The sequence below is a fragment of the Paramacrobiotus metropolitanus genome, unplaced genomic scaffold (genome assembly GCF_019649055.1).
Source record: "Paramacrobiotus metropolitanus isolate TYO unplaced genomic scaffold, Prichtersi_v1.0 Parri_scaffold0000001, whole genome shotgun sequence".
NCBI classification, from domain to species: Eukaryota; Metazoa; Tardigrada; class Eutardigrada; order Parachela; family Macrobiotidae; genus Paramacrobiotus; species Paramacrobiotus metropolitanus.
This window is the reverse complement of record NW_026570221.1, coordinates 2,044,814-2,065,805: the sequence shown is the minus strand read 5'-3', so window position 1 is coordinate 2,065,805 and position 20,992 is coordinate 2,044,814. Positions and strand designations below refer to the sequence as shown.

Here is a 20,992-nt window from a genome sequence, read left to right as displayed (position 1 = left end):
AAACCAATAACTGGAGATTTTTAAACGTGAAAGAAACCGTAAACATTACAACAATTACAGCGGAATGCGGATCCGGGTCGTACAACATATCAACGCTAAAAACATTAAAAAATTTAAAGTTTACAAACGATAAAAAATAAAAACATTCAAAACCAGCCAAACAAAACAAGCCTCTCACAATGCAATAGCAAAATTAAAATTGTCCGGCAGCGGCGGCATCTCCGGGATTTTCTCGGGAATCGCGATGCCCTCCGTGCCCAACAAGCGCATCTTAATCTCCCACGTCAGCAGCTCCTCCATGTCGGATGCCGCCAGCGGACTGCTCATTTCCTCCCCCAACAACACCCGCAGTCCATCCGTCCACATATTGAATTCAAACTCACTGGGCGCAATAAAATCCAGGGTTTTATTTTCTCCTGCCTTGTTCTCGCCGATCAGCGCCAGAGAGAAAGCGACGTTGTGGTAATTCTTTTTGTTCTTGACATGCGGACACTCCTTCCCGGTCAGCAGCGCTTTGATCTCGCTGATGCCGATAACTTTGGCCAGCTGGCCTGATGAGCTCTCGTCGGCGTCACCGTAGTGCAGCAGTTTCTTGTTAATGGAGAGTTTGCACTTCCAGGTTTTGCTCTTCCCGGCGAACATGCGGCGTTCGTAGTGCGAGAAGAGTGTGCCTTCCTGCATGTGCCGTATGCGATTCTCCGTAATGAGCCCCAAAACCTAAAAAATGACAACCTGTATAACAGTCTTTTACGGCAGTCGGATGCAGATATTTTTCCGTATCGTTTAGTAATATTAGTAATTTTGATATATACATTTCACTCTACAATACAATATCATGACTTTGTACTAACATTCAATTATCCGTGTGTAAGCACAATATAACACGCAATCTTTATTGTATCAGACTAAAAAATCAATCAAGCTAGAAAATGATTGTTATTCACGAGCATACGATTTTCCATTACATACTTCAACGATTTAACTACGCTATCTTTTATTGCTCACGCTTTTGTGTAAGTACCTACGCTATAAATTATATCGCGTAAAACATCGTAGTTAATTTCACCAAAATTTACAAAATATTATTAAAACACAAAGTAAGGGCAGGTAATTTTGTGAAGTATAGCATGTAGGTATAAATATAAAATAAATACCATCTGTGTAATCATACAGCTTCTGCAATTCGGTACGAGTGCAATAATCAAAGAAGTGTTGAACTTGTCAAATTATTTTATAGTTTTCAACATTCTCACCTCGGAGCGCAGCATCTCCCTCAACTGGACAATCGGTTCCGCCTTGGACTCCAGCTGTTCCTTGGCGTTCTTCCTGGCCTCCCTGATCTCGTTAATCTTCCCGTACGTATACTCTTTGACCCGCTCCCGCCAGGCCTCCACCGAGCCGGGCGCCGGCGGATCCCGCAACGACAAATCCACCTTCTCCTTCAGCACCCCGATGACCTTCATGAAATCCTGCGCCGACGCCTTCATCTCCTTCCACGTCCGGCACAGCGTCTGCATGCCCAGCACATAGGCCTCCTCGAAGGGATACTCCGAGGTGAACACCACCCGGTCATATTCGCCCACCGGGAACTCCCCCGACGGCAATTCCACCACCCGGAAGGTTTCTAACAGCACGCGCACCACGTGCAGACTGGCCAAGAGGAACGGGCAGTCGGAGGCACTACGGGAGCAGCTCTCCAGGATCCATTGCCGGAAGACGGCGGGATGTTTCATGGCGAAATACTGCATACAGTCCAGGACGAGAGCGCCTTCCGGCAGCGGCATCAGGTCGTCCAACGGGGAACGGGTGTGTTTGAAGCCTAACCGGGAGAGTTCTTCTGTCGGTTCGCTATTCTTGCGGGTGAGGCTGGGATAACTGGGCACTTCGGCCAGAACGGCGGCTGTGGATTTTCTCAAATCTTGCAAATGCTTCTCGGCCGTCTCTGTTTCCCATGTATGGTTCATTACTCTAGAAAGACGACGTCAATCAATTACAGAAAAATAAGGTAAGCTTATATCGTTATGGAAAGCGTTCAAATAGAATCATAAACCATCGTAATTAAGAATAACATTGATTTGTGAGTCGTGACAGTAAATTCAGTTGTTTAAATCATTGGGTACATTTCAAACTGATAACTTCAGCTTGCACTAAACTGTTTTCAAATGGAAAGCTTTCGTTCAACAGTGAAAACTGCGTGCAGATTTTTTATGCCATACATCAACGGTACTATACAAACACTGCAAAGTAACCTATCATTCACGAATAAATAAAATATATTTAATAACTCTAAAACCGCGTAGGTAAGTACAAAAGTTTAAAGTTTTACCTAAAGTTGATGACTTTCATTAGATGCATCTGGAGAATAAACAGCTGCTTGGCAATCTCCGGCTTGGGTGTCTGATTAAGGGGAATGACTTCATTGAGGACAATCTCTCTCGTGCCGGACGACAGGATGACCTGTGCCAAACTCTGCCGCGCCGCATCGTTCATGCCCCGCGCGAAGATAGCGTTGATGAGGGATAAAATACTCTGCTGGAGTGACGGCTGTTTGAGATGCTCCATTACGTGGGGCAAGGAGATTTCCCGCGCCACCGACGCCTGCTTGGAACTGTTCAGAAGAAGCGATTCCAGAATCGTCAGGGAAATTTGCACCGTGGCCGGGTCGAAACTACTCTTGTTAACATAGGATGCCACCTTGAAAAACCAAAGAAAACTTCAGAAAATCCACTATTACATTTAAGAAAATCAGAACCGACAACCTATATATTTCCTCGTCTAAGCGAAAATCACAAAACGGCCAAGGAAAGACTTTTCTAATCGTTGCTTAATAATCACAAACCGATTCAATTTAAATGTAAATGCTATCTAATTTTATTCGGAAGCACGATATCTTATAACGGTGTCCCTTTAAACGTCGCTCGTCGTAAAAGTACTGTAACAAGAGAAAAAAATCGACACCGGTTCCATACCTTGGCGATGACATTCTGGTCCACCGTATCCCAGCTGACGATCCCGTGCAGTTCAATCAGATCATGGTAGGCGCCCAGCAGCGTCCCGATCAGTTCGGGCATCATGAAGGGGACGGTGGAGAGGGATTTATCCCAGCCCGTTTTCTCGATAATGGTCACCAGCAACTCCATGCCGTCCTGCGTGATGAACTCCTCGGCAAAGGTGACGTCCGGCGCTAAGGCCGCCAGCTGGGTGACGGCGGCGCGCTTCTTCGTGGCGTCTCCCATGCGCAGACTCTCCAGGATGCTCTTGACTTGCTCCGATGCCGAGGGAGACAACACTATTCACACCAACAAAAGGAAAGCGCACAATTCAATAAAAACCAGGGAAAATATTGCGATGAAACGGTATTGTGCTTATCCAATACTTATGCTTTTCACGGTACATGCAATTCAAAAGAGATAATCTAGTAACTCGTTATAACTGTGTTGTTAAAACCGACTCATTTTAAAACGTTACCAAAAATTTTGATACACATTGTCAAAAATTAACTAATAACGGAATTATTATTATCTCGAATTATTTAATTTACTACCTCTTTTACGAAAACTTTTTTTCGATGTTAGCAGACAGAATTTTTGTGATGCCTCGCATCACAAATCACGTTACTGCTATTCCTGGATAGAACTTACCAAGAAATCGATTTTTTACAACTGACAGTCAAGTAAATGGTTAAATTTTCAACTAGTTATGTCGTCTATTTTATGACGATTTTTAATCCGTTTTTCTTTGTCGCTACTCTTACCAAGAACACTGCCATTTTTAATTTCATCGCGATTCTTAGCCGTAACGTAGATCATCTGGGAGGGATTCTGCGGATCCTGCAGCTGCAGGGCGAAATCCTGGTGATTGGGGATCCCCCAGGGGGCGCACAGGTCCTCCACGAGGGCGCTGAGGGGCCGCGTGAAATCCAGTTTGACCATCTGCGGCAGTTTACTGGGATCGTCCGCGTAGAACTTGACGCCCACCTTCAGCTGACCGCTCTCCTGCCGTCCATCACCAGATCCGCCCGACACCGTCGTCACGGGACGGGGGGCGGCACGCGCCGCACTGCCACTCCCCGCGCCGTTCTGCGCATCCTGGTGGAGAAACGAGACCATGAACATGTCATCACGCGTCAAGAATCGTCCAGGCTATCCGCAGCCAAGCGTATCTTACCATAGGGAGGGGACGCCACACGGGCAACTGAATAAACGATAAAGCAGAGAGGGATACAGGGTAAAAACGAACAGATTAGAGGCGAACGAATGGCAGAACGACATCAGCTGCCATCGATGTGGGAAGGGATAATTGAGTCAGGATGCCTTCAAGATCAAAGAACGCTGTCCACAGTACTCACTGCCTGGGGAAAAAATATATAACTTCAAAAAAATGATAGAGTTCAGTCACAAATTATGTGATCCTCCAAAACCAACAATATTATATCGCCAAAGAACTCAAAAATCAACCGATGACAGTCCGTGTTAGTTAGTCACCTGAAATGCAAAGGAAATTTTTCAAAACCACAACATTTCGTTCTGGTCTAGTGATTCATGCAGCAATGCTCAGTGAGTGGCGTCACGAGGTCTGCAGTACTGTGTAGTGTGTAACATTTCACCGGAAGGGCACCCACAAAAATTAGCAACGTGCTCCAAAAAAGCCTGTCCATCTACAACTGAACAAAATAAAAATATTACGATGCATAATCAGTTTTCAAATATATGTGAAATATGTTATTGTATGCTAATAAGTTATAGTGGAAAGCATTCCCAACTTCTGCGAGAAGTGCTCGTGCAGTCGCGCTGCATACTGACTACCGGAAGTTGACAGCTGGAGGAAGTACCGGTACTACTCACGATCAGTACGAGCTCGCATCGGATAAAAACGATGCACTACCGTACGATAAAAACCAGCAGTCAGCATCGAGCTACCGCTGGTTTTGCTTTAATGCTGTCCATCTAAAAATAGCCTATAAACCAGCGCTGAAACGCAGTATTGTATTCAATGCTACATACTAAAGTACAAAACTTTAACGGGGAGATTCCTTGTGTTCCATTAATTTACCATCAGTCGGAAGTGCCGTACCTATGTATCTGCGCAGACAGCACGGAAAAACTTATTATAAAGCATGTTCTTCTCCAGTGCAGCAATCAAGATTTGTATACCGCAATAACTGCATTAACAACTGATTATTCGAATAAAAATCTGAGAATTAATAGTGTCACTTGTTTACGATTTGTGGATAAACTGCGCAGATTCACGTGTACAAGTATATCTATACGAGTATACCCGCCAATGTCAGCCAAAAGCGATGCAAACCTGTTTCCTGCGGAAGAAATCCGAAACGCACTGGAAAAGCAGGAAGAAGGACGCTTCGAAGCGCTGTCATCCCAACTGCGAGGTTCGCGGAATATGGTCATCCGGCCGCTTCAGCAGGACGATTACAAGAAGGGATACATGCAGTTACTGGCGCAGTGCAGTAATGTTACGCCTATACCGGAAGAAGTATTTCTCCGGCAATTTCGTCGGATGCAAGCGCTAAATGGAACGTTTTACGTTGTGGTCATCGAGGACTTGGCGACCAATAAAATCGTGGCAACAGGTGCATTTTTTTAACAAAAATTTGTATTAATACAAAACGAAATAATGTTTTCCTCATTATTCAATCAGAAACGCTTTTTCGACTCGAATTATTCAACGCCAAGTACTGTTTTTTGACGAGTGAATAAGTTGAAGATTGGAGCTCCTCAACATTAATAATTATTAAATACGAAAAGATAAATTAGGTATTGATAAAAAAATAGTGGATTTTAACAGGCTCATTGGAAATTCAGTACAAATTCATCCACTCAGTCTCGCTACAAGGCCGCATCGAAGACCTGATGGTTGACCGCGAGGAAGAAATCCAAGATTACCGTTACCAAGACGGCAACCTGGCCAGCATATTAACTAACGTCTTAGTGAGTCTCGCCAAATCCCTTGGCTGCTACAAAATCCACGTCGACAGCCCGGAGCCGTTCGTCCGCTTTTATAATCAATTCGGCTTTACAACGGAGCCTGGGATCGACGCCCTGGTGGCCCGATTTCTGTCCAAGACAACTCCATAATCAATTTCAAGCCCAATATCATTTATGTAATTAATTACAGTGTTTATAAACACTCTGATTTAGCACAACACAGCGTTAAAATACACTACGATGTAAAAATTGTGGATAAATTTCTATGCAGTCTTCCTCTGCGCATTATACTCAGAATATCGAATAAAAGCGTGGATCCAATGGCAGTTATGACGCTGGTAAAACGAAGAAACCATTTTAAGCATTCTGTCTGTGGGAGTCGCTGCTCGGACCGGATGCAAGCTGGCTGGTGGTCTCATCGTAGTCGGCCCCGCGCAGATGCTGCGGCATCCAGGACTGCACCTTGGTGCGCGTGGTGCTGTAGGGGAAGTAAGCCTCGCTGGTGCCGGTCTTGTTCTCCTGATGCGGCACCATCCACTTGTAGTTCACCGGGGGCTTCACTGTCGGTGGCAAGTCGGTGGTGTAATGCATCCAGGCATGCCTGGGCAAAAGAAAATTCGAATTTATGTAGTGTCCTCAACATTCTGTTCACAAAAAGGTAGCGTATTATGAAAGCTGTAGTTTTGTCTAAAGACTCTAAACAGAAAAACTTTCAATATAATTATGTGCCATAATCATCCAGTTAATTCCAGTAGATCTACAGTTCAAAAGGTCAACATGTACTTGCATTGTACTAGTACTTCTTCCGTAGTAATTTTTTTGATATGGCAAAACTTTTACCATTCAATTTTCAAACTACTGCTCACTTTAAAACAATCGGCATTCATTTTAAGCTGCCATTTCCACAATAAATGCTTTCTAAATTTATTAAAACTGCACAAAACGAAAAACACCAGAAAATTTAAGCGCGGGTGACAGCCGACAAATGCCAAAACCAATGTTTCAGGTGATAGTCCTATAATTCCCATTCCAGGAAAAAAGTTCAGTAAATTCACGCGGCAAGATAATTATTAGTGATGGCACTGATGGGGTATTCGCACTTCGCAGTAAGTCAGCTCCCCATGATAAACCCTTTAGAAAATGAATAATTTATAATTATTACCAACACGTGCAACAGAAAACCCACCACAAACACCGCCGAATTTGTTTCGCTGTAAAAGATTTAGAAATTTTACAGAGCAATGCGTAAATAACAAACAAATACAGTATGAGTAATCATAAAATTATCAGCAAATCCACGTTAATTAGAAAACCATAAATAAATAACACTTTATAACAGCAAACAACAAATTAGTTTATCGCAATTTACAACTATTTAAATAATTTATGTACTGTAAACATACACTTACCATTCCGCTGGAATCTGCGATCCATCGTAATCCACAAAGAAGGCCTTATTGTAGATCACCCAGCGATTCCTCCCTGAAAATTTACACACAAATAATGACAAATTTCCCGTGAATCGTCATTTGAATGTGCAGTGTGCACACCACTTTATGTATACTGCCTGTGCAGTTCTTACGCTGCAACTCGTAATGTCAACCATTTACGATGCATCGTGGACAGAATAAGAACAACAAATGGTTTAGAATGGGCTTACCGACGAAATAGTAATTGTTTTCGTAATACTTGTTCCCGTATTTATCCGTGCCAACGTGTGTTCCCCATTTCAAATCATCCGTCACCAGCAGTGTGTACGCGGAATTCACGATGCCTCCGTTCTGCTTGATCGCCCGCATCAGGTTGCCAACCTTACTGATCAAGGACATTTTCACATCTGCTTGTTGGGAATCCCGGCGCCTGTCAAAAGTTAGTACAACAATTTCATAAATGGTAACCAGAAAAACAAAATCGACACTGGAATGCACGATGTAAAAATTCAAACTCGAGGAGAAATGAAAATCACAAACCGCGCACTGCTCCTGCTTCAGACAGACGGCATGGACTGGTTTGCACGTAGATGCCACCCGAAGCGGGCAAGAACGTCAAGAAACACAGTAATTTGAAATTTCTAATGGTAAGTTACAGGAGAGGGAGAGCCCGCAGTGCAGCGCTGAATGCTGATACTCGTAGTGATAAATCAAAGTGCTGATCTTTACGGCTTTACCGTTTATGAATTTTCTTATTTTTATGGTTTCCTAGTGTCGTGTCGATTATTGTAGGTTTATCAGATTGTAGACATAGTACTTCGATCGTATTCTAACAGTTACGACCATAAAGAGGCGTTTGGACTGTCTGAGACTCGCGCCGATGTTGGTTGATCATATTTGCCTGGCTAAAGGCTAAAGCGGGCTTTCCTGAAGCCCGTAAAGGATCAGCGAGAGGCCGAGAGCCCCTCGTCGACCAGCGTAAGCTGCACCGTTCACGATCTCGCCCGTGCAGCGCCGATCCCAAACACAGACAGCCAAGCGCCTCTTCTGGCCCATCAGCAGCATCTCAGCGAGGCCATGGAAGGCGTCGATCAGACGAATCTGCTCAGCGATACGGGCGCTCACGGTAGGCAGTGACTAATCGAACAATGTTTTTTTTGCTGTAAATTTCATGATTGTTAAATCATTCATTTCAAATATCGTTCCGTTCTCGCAACGCGGAAATCTCGATAGTCATTGCAGAACCGACTGCTCTGTCTGGATAGCTGATTTAAAACAGTTTCAAGCGTATTGTTGTGTTTGCACATGGATTCAGTCTGTGTCCTGTGTTTCAGAAGACAGCATGCAGCAGGACCGTTGCGCTGTATGCCTGGAAGTTGCATCCGGTTTGTGTTGCGGAGTGCTGACGTGTATTCCTTGCAAGAGCTTTTTTATGGCCAACTGGAATAAAACGGTTTGTTCAGTATGAGGGCATGCGAATTGATATTTTGGAATTTTTCATCATTCATCACCGTCTTTCTGTTGCCGTAGACTTTGACATGTAAAGGAAGCGGTCAGTGTGCGGTGGAAAATGTTCGTCTCAAGTCGTGCAGCAAATGTCGTTTGGAGAGATGTCTAGCAGTCGGCATGGATAAAAGGAAATCTTTGAAACATCCAGACCGCGCTCGGCTAGAAGCGGAGCTCTTGGGACTGCGCAACCCACAAAACCCTACTGCCTTTGCCAAAATGGCTATCAGAGCTGTCGTTCGCAATGCCCACAGTGTGGACGACTTGGAAAAACTACTCCGTGCAGTGCAGGAAGAAGATTCTGCAGAAACCGCATGCGTGCCGTTCCCGCATAAATTTCTCAAGGTGCCTGCGTATAGTTTAGAAATTGATAAATCTACAGCTTTGTTTGTCTACAGTTTTACAGTTCAGTTTATAATCTAGTTTTATTTTTTTTTTGCATTTTAGAATATTTTAAGTTCTTATTTTCTGTTGGATTATTAATTTTGTTATGCGTTTAGGTGAACGAAAACGAGGTTTTGAGTCATGTTCTGACCGCACGGATATTCCGTTGGAATCGTGTGGCAGCGAGCAAAGTTGTTTCTTCACATAACTGCACGGTGGATACGAGTGCCGTTTGCATTAATCCTTACCATTATTGCAAGGCAGGGAAGCCGGGGCCGGCTGGACAAGTCTGTGTTGTTGCCAGTTGCAATAATTACACTGGAAGTCATGCTAACGTGGGATTTTTCCGTCTGCCGGACAGAACAGCAAACGAAGAGCGATATTTGCAGTTTTTTTCCTTGTGCGCTCGTCAAGATTTGGATAAGACGGGATTTACCAAGCACCACCGTATTTGTGGAGAGCATTTTCTTGAATCGGATTTTGTTCAAATGTAAAATTAAGAAACATTTGCTTATACAGGCAGCTAATATATCCTTGCTTTGCAGCAGTGGAAAGCGCCGGAAGCTGAACAATACGGCATTACCATCACAGCTTATGCCAAAGCCAATCAGAATCGCTCCCTTGAGAAGAGACAATGCCCGTTTGGGTTTTGAAAAAACCGAGGAGAAGAAAAACCTCAACAGTTTTATTGCGCAATGATGATGTGGTGCACGGGGCAAATATGTGTATCTCAGCAAGCGTAAAACGAAAACGTAACTGAAAAGCCACACTCTGTGTAGCTAAATGGATGGATCTTCGGATTTTGAAAGATAGCCTACATCGAGCGCGGTTTGGATTTGGATGGGTGACCACTCTGAGTTCAGGCTGCGAGTGCATGGCCCGCAAGGCTGTGTGCGAAGTGGTTAGTCGGCATCAGCGCTGACCGTACGGAGTGGCGTGTACGTTTCCTCGACGCCTGTGGTCAATACGGATTCTACGTGGATCAACTCACCACTTCGCTGCCGTACGTGGACGTACGAAGGGGCCTCAACTTCGACTCAACTTTGATACGGATGCGATATAGAGTGATACTGATCTTGTTGTTCTGTGGCTTTGTGCCTTGTGCAAAAACACAGCCGGTACTTTGCGATTGCTTTATGCGGCTAGTTGTTTCGAAAACGTAGCTTTGTGCCCGTATTAGCCTACAGCAATTCTGTGACGTGTTGCTTCTCTAGCGTTCGTATTACTGGTGTTTAACGAGTTGTGGTGACTTGACTAGCCTTAGCATATTTGATGTTCTTCAACGGATAAGGATATGTGAGAGTGCCCGTTTACGGGCTTGGCTACTCGAAATTAAATCAATCAATCAATCAATCAAAATGGCCGGTGCTGCACAACAACAACTCAAGTTGGAGAACTTCGAAACCGCCGAAAAACTAACGCGGAAGCATTTTCGGCCTGATCAAATTGCGATGATGGAGTCGTTGTATCAACGGAAGCTCATCCTTCATTACGCGGAGCTCCAGCGTATTGCGGAATTGATTGATTAATGAAGGGGAAGGGAAAAGAGGAGCAGGGAAGGGAAAAGTCGAAAAAAAGCGGAAAGGGAAGCAGCGTGAAGGGTAAAGCGGGTACATCTGTGATTCAAGAACAATCGCGCGGAAATGGCGAAACCGGATTGGATCAGTTGTTGTGATCTCTCCACTGCAAGCACTGAGTTTGCACCGCCTGGTGCGTTGCCGTCGATGGTCCCTACTGTTACTGTGCCAGTGACGCAGGCCCCTTTCACAGCGGGACTATCCCAGAAACCGGTCGGACCAAGTGTACGAAGAGGTTCTAATTACGTTTGGGTTCAAGGAAATCTTGTTAACGTAACTGCACAGATTTATGTTTTATAACCATTTGAAATTACACTTAAACGTTTTAAACGGTTGACTGTATTGCTGTTTACTGTTTAGTAGTTTAATCGTTTAGTATTGCAGTTTAATGGCTAAGAACAAAAAATCCCGAATTGTGGAAAAGCTGAAAAAAGTCTGTTACCCCTGTTAAGTTTTATTTCGGCATCGTGCTCGTAATAGCTTTCTACATTTCGGTGTGCAGTCAACTTGCGTGATTGGTACAGTGATTTGCAGGATGCTGTTTTCTTTTCCAGGTGGCTTCGCGGAAGGATAGATTCGCCCGATTTATTTAGCGCTACAACATCTTACCACACATACCATTTTGACTAGTGATATCTGCGTGATAGCCTTAATAGATTTGCTTTACATTTTCTGTGAACGCTGAGTCGCTGACCCGTGAATTATTCCGATAAGAACTGTTGAATTTAACAAAGTATCCCAACTGGTACTATGCATTCGTTTATTGCGTACTTAGAATTACAAGTCCGTTTACAAAATAAAATTCCAGAACTTTGTTTTGTCGTTATATCTGGGTTGACTGAACCAGCGGCATCGTTGTTTCGCTTTTCAGTATTCGTACTTATAAAATTATTCTAAACTGTGTGCAGCTTTTGTCGGTTGTATTCTTAAGGCTGAACTTGATTATGATGATAAGTCTGTGTATTTTGAATAAAGTACTATTATATAAATACGATTAATATCATTGCCGTGACCTGAGTATGTACTCTGTAGTCGTATCTGTACACTGTACAACGATGATTAATTATCCCTTCACCTTTGAAATCTCGGCAGCCTTATAAATACGTAACAGTATTATCGCATTTACGACATAGTGCATTACGTTTTACTGCAGGCTACTCGTAGCGCTGAAACGATCAGTGCATGCCCGTCACTGCATGGCACCCGATTCACCCGATGGTACACTCGGTTGACCAGCGGTCAACGAATGCCGCTGTCATGCCATAAAAACGTTGAATTTCGTGAAACTGATCTACTATGCTTCAAGAATCTTTATTGAGCGTATTAAGGTTAACTCGAATACAAAAACAGATTCGATTTAACTACTGTAGCAATACAAAATTATAATAAAAACATATAAATTACACATACAAATTACGTCCCGTTAAACCGTTGATTAACCGGTTGACCTTTCCCATCCTTAATGGCCTGCTGGGGACCGGGTACCATAATACCGGTCGGTCCTTGATTATTCTGTTCACCGCTTAAATTAATCGTCACATTGACGCTGCCCCCGTTGGCCCGGGGCGGCGCATCCACCACGACCGTCTCACTGCCGCCCGCGCCGGCTCCGTTGCCCATATTAATATTGACCATCGAGGGCGGGGGTGGGACGGGGGTCGATAGCATGACGGACGGCTGATCCAGTTGCTCTTTACTGGGCATGAGATTACTCTCCGCTCCCAGACTGTAGTCGGGTATCAGCTGGGGGTTGCGAATCACCACCGACATCTGGTATTCGGGATTCTCGTGGCCGTTGATGTTGCTGCTGTACAGTGGTTGCTGGGCGGATTTCACGCCGGGATACAGGACCGGCGGGGGTTGGGGTGCGGCGGCCGGGGGCGAGTAGGGTTGGACGTGCGCGGGGGGCGGTGGTTGGACGTAGGGTTGGACATAGTCAAGTTGGGTGTCCAGAACGTGCCACTGGGGATAGTACAGACGGGAGTTGGAGTATTCAATAAATTGCCGTGAGCTGCAACAGGAACATTACTAATTTAGTTAAGTTAAGTTAAGTTTAATGGATTAACGTCCGCACACGAAATTCGAATTCGAAATTGCTTTCGAATTTTCGATCCATAGTAACAGACGAAGTAAAGCTAAAGAAGCACGTAATTCAAGTTACTTTTAGATGTCACAAGTTATATTTCATTGAATTTTTGTAGGCGATCAGCTGCCAGGGAAATATTAATATGATTTATTCACTATCCTAAGCGCGCGCTCATACAGGCCTGCACACGTGCACTGCAGGAGTCAATATGCAAATAAACTGTGAAGCAGTTGTAGTACGGTGGCATCTTTCCGCTCCGGTTCAAATTAACATTAAACATATCCTTTGACCTCTACTCGTAGAGAAGATACGCATCTGCACAAAAGTACATTGTATAACACATCAAAAATATTTTTATCTTGCACAATTTTGTTTCTGAAAGGTTTGCAGTAAGTTATTATTCCGTTATAAAGCTCTGTTCTAAAACGCTTTGCACTAAAAATTTTTTTGTACTAAGTTACTTTGTCGAGTATTATAAAGTGCGCGATGCGATGTTAAATGAACTGCAGCTGCAGCCCACTGCAGTTCAAAACAGAGCCAGCCGAGTATGGAATTTACAAAAACTGAGCATGTGTCACTTACAAAGTTTTCAAGAGCGCTAAAACTGAATAGCTATTCTATCATTATTAAAAAGCCAGCCCAGTGGTTCGTACCAGAGCTGTAACACATTAAAAATAAAAAACCAGGACCATAAATAATTACAACGCTATTGCCGGCTGAAAAATCTTCTCGCTTACTTGGGACAGTTGACATTATAAAACCAGTCGCACACCAGGGTAATCTGATTGAACAGTGTCTTGGGCGGGCAGAGATACGTCGACTGTTTACCGCCGACATCACACCGATGGTACACCTGGCAGTAGTGATCCAGATCCGCGTACAATCCCGGCTTCATGTGTTCACACGAGAAGTAGGTCTTGGGAATCTCCAGATAGGCCGGGAAGTCTTTGCCGCCGGAAGAATAGGCCACCACATCACCGGCTTCCTTGGCGGTCAGCGGGGGTCGGCCGCGCAGAATATCCAGGGCATCGAAAACTAGCGGGTTCTGAGGGGGTGGGGCCGGACCGTACGATCGGGGTGGTGGGGCGGCCGCGTAAACGGCCTGCTCCTGGGCCAGCGGGGAATTATAGCCGGTGTTGGAGACCGGGCCGGTGTAGTCGATGTTACGCTTGCGCTCGCTCTTCGCTTTGCCCCGACTTGACGATTTTTTATGGCTACTGGCCTAGAACAGCGAAACAGCGCCGTGTTAATTTAATGAAAATTACAATTTCCTTTTTTGCATATCGAAGAGCGTTTTTAAAAACGCTGCTAAACAGTTGCTAACAAACTACAGCACAATATACGAATTTTACAGCACTTGTGTTCCCGTGATCGACCGAAGCGAAGCGAAGGTCCTCTCTGTTCAAGAAATCAGGAATTTTGTCGGTCACGTCGGTCACGTCGGTCACGCATTAACAATTTTAAATAAAATATGGAAGAGCACACCAAAAATGATAAATATAAAACAAAAATACTTTTCAAATATAAAAAATGTATTTTTAAACAGTTTATTAAACATTTTAATCTTGGTTTCCCGCTTCGCTTCGGTCTTCTAGTGCAAGCCGACAGCGGTGCGCTTTCCTAGTATGGTCAACGCAGGTGTATACTGTATGCCATCATCTTATTTAAAATATACGAGTATAGAAAACGTACTTACAGTATAGCAGCAGCAGTAATATTACAGTACACTAATCGTTGACTTTACTTGAGTACTATAAAATTAATATACATACAGTAGATGCATTACGTCATTTAGCTTGTAAATGTACAAGAATTACAAAATCGTAACGCCTCTTTGAAAAAACAATGGTCCTTAGCAATTCGGCTAAATTCCAGAAACTAAAGAAATTTTGCACCAGTATTTGAAATTTCCTCATAAATGACTGTACGATATTACATATGTCGGCAAATGTACTTGCGCTTACTACGAGTAATACCATATCTATATTTTTATCTTGCTTTACCACGATATAAAGAAGTTGAAAATGCATACCGGGATCGTACTTGGTATTAATTTTGACAATCGTACCTAATTCGCATTCTGCAAGTCAAATTACTCGTAAATTTTGAATAATGGCAACGGAAAACATCAGATGGATGGAAATGATGGAACAAATTACATACAGTAGGATGCCCGTAGGAAAAAGACGCAATTGCAAAATTAGAAATCCGACCCGCGCGTCTACATACACGTGTACGTACATTATTTCTGTTTTATGTTAAAATAACAAATGGCATATATTATTAATTATAAGATCAATTTAAGCAGAAGGTTATGTCACATTTTCCTACTTCGTATAGTTAACACATAACTACGTCGTAAAAATACTTACCTGAAGGTTATGATAAGCGGCACACAAGACCGCGGCGACCAACAACAACCTCATCTTCTAAGACTTAATAGACGAAGGAGGCGAATCCTTATAGCTCCCAGTTCAATCCCAAATGGACAATTCGCAGTATCATAAACTTCCGTAAATCACTACCGCATCGACAACGTAATTCGGGCTGAATTCTCCAAACATACAAAAACACACAAAATAACGGTAGCTTGTATAAAAACAGCAGTCACGTCCGCCGGTCGAGATGTGAACTGTAACCAAGTGCTGTATGCTTTTATACGTCAACGTGCAGATGGATGACAGATGCGCGGTAATCAGAGAAGCCGGCGTGATTGCGTGGTGCAGTAGCAAGTGTCGGTTATTTTGCATATATATGATCAGACTCGCGCAAGATGTTGCATTATGCATATGTTGTGGAGACGCGGGTAATGTAATATATAGGCAGCCAATGACCACTGGCCAACCGGCGACGTACGCGCGCGTACGCCCCTCAAGTGACGCCGGGGTCGATTCGCACGCGGAATCATTAATATTGAGTGGGAAATATGGTAGTTTGGAATTGGACCTGACCATCTCATGGATCTCTCTCATAGTCGCCGATCATAATACAACTTCAAGTTTTTTTGCATAATGATCTTGTGCTTAGCATCCAGTTATGCGGTAGGCCGATGTAGCGGCTGAGTTTTCGCCGAAGAAACCGACTATCAAACTGAAACCCGACTGCACTGACTTCACGTGTTGTCTGATACATAATCATTATTAAATATTTTTTTTTAAATTAATTTTGTTTTCGCATGTCAAACATGCTGAAGGGATTTTCTCAGTGCTTGTGTATTTATTAAATGAATTTCGCAAGATTTAGTTCTACTTAAACCATTAATCCAAAGTCACAAGTCACAAGTCAGATGAATTTATACCAATGGTTGGCAGCCGCACTTTGCCATATTCCGTCTTCGGCATAATTATAATACACGAACGATGAGCATCGTAGAACGATGGCGTCAACTTGGGCCATCTTGCTTTTGTCGCTGTTACCGTTGAACGCACTGTATGCCAAATAATGTTTGTTTTATAAATTGTACATAATTTTGTGATAGTACACAACATTCGGTAATTTTTGGAAAAAATGTATTTTTTTGCGCCGAGTTTTGGCTAAATGAATTTCAGATTTGAATCAACAGGTGTTATAAGTAAAGCTTATTTCGAAGGCTTTTATAATATTATGCAAGTTCAAGTTGCAACAAAATGCGGCCGCAGGCTTGAAAAGCCTTAATTTAAAAAAAAAACAATTTATTAAAAATCTGAGCCGGTTCTATTTGGGTCGGACCCAACCAGAACCGGCGTCGTCTGGCCGACCGGTCCACTTTTTCGTTACGCCGCATTACATGAGCACCTTGGAAAATTTGCATAATCACTGTCAATGAGCCCATATCAGCAGACCCCGTCGCGTAACACATTAAGATCATTTTTCTCATCGGAACCCGGCTCACCGCGCGAGGATCACTCCGCTACAATACGGTGCAGCACACGGCAACTTGAGGTAGCCGGTAGCACGGCAGCTGTGCAGCGCAGTATCAATTTGCCGGTTCTTGACTGCAATGGCACTTGAGTGCACTTCCGGTTCCTCAAGCTGCTAGCCACTGCACGATATGTGCAGCGATTGGGCAAGAGACGAGCGAGGATAGTAGTCTGTGCGGCCGGTGCAGTCATCGATATACGTACATGGTAATTGTTTCACAACAACGCTGTGCTGTGCGCATTTCTCTCTGTTTCTCTCTGATAATTGGTGTGAGTAATTAGGATGATGACGTTCGTACCGGGTTCCTGTTGTCAACATAACAGTCTCCCCTTGACCCCAACACGCGTGCACCGGCTGTTGTTTCAATCTGACCCTACCGTCTTGACCTTTGTTAATTGTTCCGATCTGACTTGTACCGTGTGTGTCAGCCGCGTGTGGACGATGTTTATATATTGGATAATGTTGTCTGTGACGACGCTTTCTATAAGACAAACGTACTGACACTGCCGAGCAACGAGCAGTGCCAAAGTTACCGGACCATCAAATACGCTAACGGTTTGTCTGTTCTGGATTCAAGATCACTTCTGAAGCTCATCATCAAAATTTGATGCGGAGATGTGAACATTGCATTGCAGTATTACGTACTTTATCCGTTATCACGTCATATAAATCTATCGCAGTTCGTGATAAGAGTTTAGTGCTTACTGCTGATCATTTTATTCCTAACCATAAGATTGTTTAGGCATCGGACGAGGTTTATTAATAGTATAAATATAGATATTATAAGAGTATAGAGTAAATACGAGATATATAAATATCTGTGCATACGAGTGCATTTCTTTATATTAAAAAAAGGATTACTGTGTAATTACTAAATATTGCGGAAGGATTTACCTAATAGACTCTTCACTGAAAAGACACAGAAATTTTCTTTTAGAAAAATGTCGGGTTTCTTAGCGCTTAATTATTGAGCTCACGTAAAACTAAATTTCCGGCGCTTTGCATCGAAATCTCAACCAAATTAATATGGAATCCACTTGCAGTTTTAGACAAAATATAAATTTGATTGCTGTAGTTTAAAAAAGGCGAAGATCGACTGCAAGCAACTGTAGACAAGTACAAGTAAACTGTATAACGCCTAGAGATATTGTATTAAAAGTGACAGATTTTTGAAAAACCTCGAAATATCCAGGATGATCGAGACACTAGTGAATTTAGGTGGTATTATTTTAATTGTTAACCCGGTATTAAAATCAACCGGAAGCCATCAGGGGTTTGGTCGCCTGCGTATAGCTTATCCCCGTAGAAGCAGTGGATTGCCCACTAGTATAAGTATAAGCGAAGCCCGATCGAATAGTTGAATTCTTCCCAGTCCGCCATCGTGGAAATATAGGCGCAGTGATCACCTTCACAAAGCACTCACGAAAGTGCCGTTCAGAAATCAGATAAACAAAGAAAGTAAACGAATAACCCATGTACATTGCCGCATTCACGAACGGCGTAGCGAACTTCAGCGATGATTGGTCCAAACGGATATATCCGTTCTTCTGCGCGGTAAGAATGCCCGATAATATTATGATGGGGATTCTGGTGAGAAGATACAAACCAGCGCTGCTAAGTAGGAGAATGTTGCTACTGTAAAATGATTTTGCGTTGCGTGATGTGGGGGAACTAGTTTGATTGCCGATGTCAGTTTGTGCCGATTTACTACGTGCTCGGTTTAAGATTCCTTTCTGGCTGATCGTTGATCGGCGGTATCGAGCGAGGAAGCCAATCAAAAAAGCACTTGGGATCAAAATGAGAAGAAAGGTCAACAGGGTGACAACGACCTAGCAAACAGGGAATCACTCAATAAATTTGTATACATGCAACCCGCTAATGTCGTCGTACTAGTTAATATCCGCGTATAATTAAAGCAATGTGTTGCATCAAATAAAATTAATCCAAGATAAAAACCATATAATTATAAAACCTACGTAAAACTGCTCATACCTCTGCAATGTCGTTCTGAAATCTCCAACGCGCGACCCACGCCGGAATTTCCACGCGTGTTTGCAAGAAGTTAAATTTGAAATATCCATCCACAAAGGTCAACATCGAATCGAGCAAAGCCAACACCAACAAGATGCAACTGATAATTTGCGCGGTGGAATTCCTTTGCAGAAAATCAAGCCGAAACGGACTTAAAATGATCAGCAATCGTTCCCAGGAAAATGCCACGAGTATCCTGATGAATTTCAAGCATGCATAATTCGCGCATGTTTTAATTATTGTTCGCAAACGGTATTGTTTAAAATCAGCGACCTTACCAGTCAGCTAATCGCATAAGGGAAAACTGACTCCATGCAGTTATTCCATACGAGAGCTTAATACCAGCTTGGTTCTTCATTTGCCATGTATACAGTGGCCACTGGAAGATGTCGCTCAGGTCAAACAATCGCGACGGGAAACCAAGCCATCTGTAACAAGCATCCAAGCTTAAGCATCGGTGTTCGAGTTTGGCTGATGTTAATTATTACAAATTGCAGAGTACTGTCTGAACTGAAGAACAGATGCCTCTAAAAAAATCTTTGCTTATCGTTAGTTTGCATCCTAACTCTCCAGTCATTTTCTTGTTTTGGCCGCCTGCGGTGTTCGAAGGCGTTAAAAATCATGACCTTAAAGAAACGTTTAACTGGAAATTTCTGCACTGGACATCCACGTATATTAAACTCGATCAGGTACTGTCAAGCATCGAAGTACTGTTATTACTGTCAGCTGTAAATACGTAATCGTACTTCAAGGGAAGATTTGAAGTTAGGAGCAGTTGGTTAGCAAAGGTATAATACAAACTGCAGAATCAGAAGCTGTTTCTAATGCCGCAGGCTGTAGTTGCCGCTCACTTTCTGAATATCAATCACAGGAAATTCTTGATATTATTGTTCAAACTGCCGTTGGTGATTGTTCGAGAGTTGTATCATGAACCACTACATCCCGTAAAGGTCTTTTCGTACTGATAAACGTGTTGCACAAGAAACTGGGTGGTACTTACAGAGCGGCAAGATCGGCAACGCTTGTCACCAACATGTAGCACCGCGCGGAAGACTGCCATTTATACCGTGTGCGTAATATTACCATCAGATTTAAAGCATTACCCACGGTGCACACCACCAACAGAAATAAATAGACAACGTTGTAAAATATGTAAGCGCGGACAATTTCCTCTAAGTCAAACTGATCCCGCACAAACACTGGATCTTCCCGCTCATCGTCGGCGTTCCATGTGTTCCAGTCAGATAAATCATCGTGATCGCTAGACGTATTGAGATGTCCGAATGATTGATTTATCATGCTGGCATCCAATGGCGACTTATGCGACATGATTGAGTGTAATAAACCGCGGCGAATTAATTTTTTGGCTGAATGGCTTAATGGGCAAATAAATTGTAGATTTAATAGCTCTAAATCATTATTAAATTAAGCACAATCCAGCGCTTAGATCGTATCACATATGCTAGCGTTTTATGAAGCCATTCATTGGTTTAAATAGGTATTTAAATAAACGTCAAGAAAATGGTATACTTCGTGGTTAATGCATGCATTATAACTACAGCGCTCCAATATAATATGCAAACCAATTAACTATTAGGGAAAACATGAAGTTGTGAACAAATTTTTCCATAGAACTAGTTCCATATATATAAGTACCAGCTATGTAAAATTAATCAACCATCGATTGCTGTAAGTGTCCCCTGGCGTTTGGTTTTGTCATAACTTCGTGCTCGAAGCAGCGCCACAAATGCACCTAAGATAGCTAGCAGAAAACATGTTTTGCCTGTCAATCATTCCCAGAGTCTTCACTTTACAGAAATAGTTTCAACGAAGACGTAACGTTAACGTTTGCGTTTATATCGCTGTCATAACTTGAGGAAGACACCGGCTGCTGCTGTGATGTCGATTTATCCTTTTGTCACATCCACCTCATAGGATTGGTTGACTGGTTGCCGGAAAGCGTCTTGTTTTTTGGGGAAGCGGTGAAGTCGCCTTTAGGCCGCCTTGAGGATGACTTAAATTGAAAAGGAGTCCTGTTGCGCGGGAAAATGCTAGCTAATTTGTGGTTATGTGTAATGTGCGCTAGCTGTATTCGTTTGGCGATTCGTGAACACACAGTATTACCGGTAGGTT

At 43.1% G+C, this 20,992-nt stretch overlaps 6 protein-coding genes across 8 annotated transcripts; 2 read left to right on the top strand and 4 right to left on the bottom strand.

Moving 5' to 3' along the window:
- Nucleotides 1–4: 4 nt before the first annotated feature.
- On the bottom strand, nucleotides 5–4,838 carry LOC129581774 (engulfment and cell motility protein 1-like). 2 transcript variants are annotated; one of them, XM_055473016.1, is made up of 7 exons: nucleotides 4,485–4,838; nucleotides 4,168–4,351; nucleotides 3,755–4,088; nucleotides 2,970–3,289; nucleotides 2,327–2,694; nucleotides 1,254–1,968; nucleotides 5–717 (listed from the first exon to the last, which is right to left on the bottom strand). In XM_055473016.1, exons 2-7 carry the CDS (start codon nucleotides 4,168–4,170, stop codon nucleotides 175–177), a joined length of 2,283 nt encoding a protein of 760 aa, XP_055328991.1. In that variant the 5' UTR covers nucleotides 4,171–4,351; nucleotides 4,485–4,838; the 3' UTR covers nucleotides 5–174. The 2 variants fall into 2 exon arrangements, with proteins under 2 accessions (XP_055328991.1, XP_055328982.1); XM_055473007.1 differs by lacking the exon at nucleotides 4,485–4,838 and having other exon boundaries at nucleotides 4,168–4,477.
- Nucleotides 4,813–6,274, top strand: LOC129581811 (glucosamine 6-phosphate N-acetyltransferase-like). Its single transcript, XM_055473070.1, has 2 exons — nucleotides 4,813–5,590; nucleotides 5,806–6,274. The coding sequence occupies exons 1-2, from the start codon at nucleotides 4,993–4,995 to the stop codon at nucleotides 6,093–6,095; spliced, it is 888 nt and encodes a 295-aa protein (XP_055329045.1). The 5' UTR covers nucleotides 4,813–4,992; the 3' UTR covers nucleotides 6,096–6,274.
- LOC129581822 (probable NADH dehydrogenase [ubiquinone] 1 alpha subcomplex subunit 12) lies at nucleotides 5,694–7,929 on the bottom strand. The gene is made up of 3 exons (XM_055473082.1): nucleotides 7,606–7,929; nucleotides 7,355–7,427; nucleotides 5,694–6,546 (listed from the first exon to the last, which is right to left on the bottom strand). The coding sequence occupies exons 1-3, from the start codon at nucleotides 7,772–7,774 to the stop codon at nucleotides 6,303–6,305; spliced, it is 486 nt and encodes a 161-aa protein (XP_055329057.1). The 5' UTR covers nucleotides 7,775–7,929; the 3' UTR covers nucleotides 5,694–6,302.
- Nucleotides 7,930–8,048: 119 nt separating this feature from the next.
- Nucleotides 8,049–10,624, top strand: LOC129581799 (nuclear hormone receptor family member nhr-10-like). Of its 2 annotated transcripts, none has more exons than XM_055473058.1 (5): nucleotides 8,049–8,501; nucleotides 8,713–8,828; nucleotides 8,906–9,226; nucleotides 9,382–9,755; nucleotides 9,811–10,624. In XM_055473058.1, the coding sequence occupies exons 1-5, from the start codon at nucleotides 8,453–8,455 to the stop codon at nucleotides 9,962–9,964; spliced, it is 1,014 nt and encodes a 337-aa protein (XP_055329033.1). In that variant the 5' UTR covers nucleotides 8,049–8,452; the 3' UTR covers nucleotides 9,965–10,624. The 2 variants fall into 2 exon arrangements, with proteins under 2 accessions (XP_055329033.1, XP_055329024.1); XM_055473049.1 differs by having other exon boundaries at nucleotides 8,710–8,828.
- Nucleotides 10,625–12,125: 1,501 nt separating this feature from the next.
- LOC129600177 (uncharacterized) lies at nucleotides 12,126–15,693 on the bottom strand. Its single transcript, XM_055498644.1, has 3 exons — nucleotides 15,301–15,693; nucleotides 13,666–14,150; nucleotides 12,126–12,853 (listed from the first exon to the last, which is right to left on the bottom strand). Exons 1-3 carry the CDS (start codon nucleotides 15,352–15,354, stop codon nucleotides 12,256–12,258), a joined length of 1,137 nt encoding a protein of 378 aa, XP_055354619.1. The 5' UTR covers nucleotides 15,355–15,693; the 3' UTR covers nucleotides 12,126–12,255.
- A 1,888-nt stretch (nucleotides 15,694–17,581) lies between these two features.
- LOC129601034 (uncharacterized) lies at nucleotides 17,582–20,463 on the bottom strand. The gene is made up of 4 exons (XM_055499769.1): nucleotides 19,860–20,463; nucleotides 19,138–19,287; nucleotides 18,821–19,055; nucleotides 17,582–18,657 (listed from the first exon to the last, which is right to left on the bottom strand). Exons 1-4 carry the CDS (start codon nucleotides 20,186–20,188, stop codon nucleotides 18,082–18,084), a joined length of 1,290 nt encoding a protein of 429 aa, XP_055355744.1. The 5' UTR covers nucleotides 20,189–20,463; the 3' UTR covers nucleotides 17,582–18,081.
- Between the last annotated feature and the right edge of the window lie 529 nt (nucleotides 20,464–20,992).

Excerpts from the sequence above, each read along its gene's own strand:
- LOC129581774 (XM_055473016.1), bottom strand. Across the intron at positions 1,969-2,326 it reads ATGAAAGTCATCAACTTTAG|AGTAATGAACCATACATGGG; the intron begins GTAAAACTTTAA and ends TCGTCTTTCTAG. Across the intron at positions 718-1,253 it reads GGGAGATGCTGCGCTCCGAG|GTTTTGGGGCTCATTACGGA; the intron begins GTGAGAATGTTG and ends GTCATTTTTTAG.
- LOC129581811 (XM_055473070.1), top strand. The coding sequence starts at position 4,993 with ATGCTACATACTAAAGTACAAAACTTTAACGGGGAGATTCCTTGTGTT. Across the intron at positions 5,591-5,805 it reads CAATAAAATCGTGGCAACAG|GCTCATTGGAAATTCAGTAC; the intron begins GTGCATTTTTTT and ends GGATTTTAACAG.
- LOC129581822 (XM_055473082.1), bottom strand. The coding sequence starts at position 7,774 with ATGTCCTTGATCAGTAAGGTTGGCAACCTGATGCGGGCGATCAAGCAG. Across the intron at positions 7,428-7,605 it reads AAACAATTACTATTTCGTCG|GGAGGAATCGCTGGGTGATC; the intron begins GTAAGCCCATTC and ends GTAAATTTTCAG. Across the intron at positions 6,547-7,354 it reads TCGCAGATTCCAGCGGAATG|GCATGCCTGGATGCATTACA; the intron begins GTAAGTGTATGT and ends TCTTTTGCCCAG.
- LOC129581799 (XM_055473049.1), top strand. The coding sequence starts at position 8,453 with ATGGAAGGCGTCGATCAGACGAATCTGCTCAGCGATACGGGCGCTCAC. Across the intron at positions 8,502-8,709 it reads CAGCGATACGGGCGCTCACG|AAGACAGCATGCAGCAGGAC; the intron begins GTAGGCAGTGAC and ends CCTGTGTTTCAG. Across the intron at positions 8,829-8,905 it reads TGGCCAACTGGAATAAAACG|ACTTTGACATGTAAAGGAAG; the intron begins GTTTGTTCAGTA and ends CTGTTGCCGTAG.
- LOC129600177 (XM_055498644.1), bottom strand. The coding sequence starts at position 15,354 with ATGAGGTTGTTGTTGGTCGCCGCGGTCTTGTGTGCCGCTTATCATAAC. Across the intron at positions 14,151-15,300 it reads CCGCTTATCATAACCTTCAG|GCCAGTAGCCATAAAAAATC; the intron begins GTAAGTATTTTT and ends TCGCTGTTCTAG. Across the intron at positions 12,854-13,665 it reads TATAATGTCAACTGTCCCAA|CTCACGGCAATTTATTGAAT; the intron begins GTAAGCGAGAAG and ends TTCCTGTTGCAG.
- LOC129601034 (XM_055499769.1), bottom strand. The coding sequence starts at position 20,188 with ATGTCGCATAAGTCGCCATTGGATGCCAGCATGATAAATCAATCATTC. Across the intron at positions 19,056-19,137 it reads CTTATGCGATTAGCTGACTG|GATACTCGTGGCATTTTCCT; the intron begins GTAAGGTCGCTG and ends GAAATTCATCAG. Across the intron at positions 18,658-18,820 it reads TTCAGAACGACATTGCAGAG|GTCGTTGTCACCCTGTTGAC; the intron begins GTATGAGCAGTT and ends CCTGTTTGCTAG.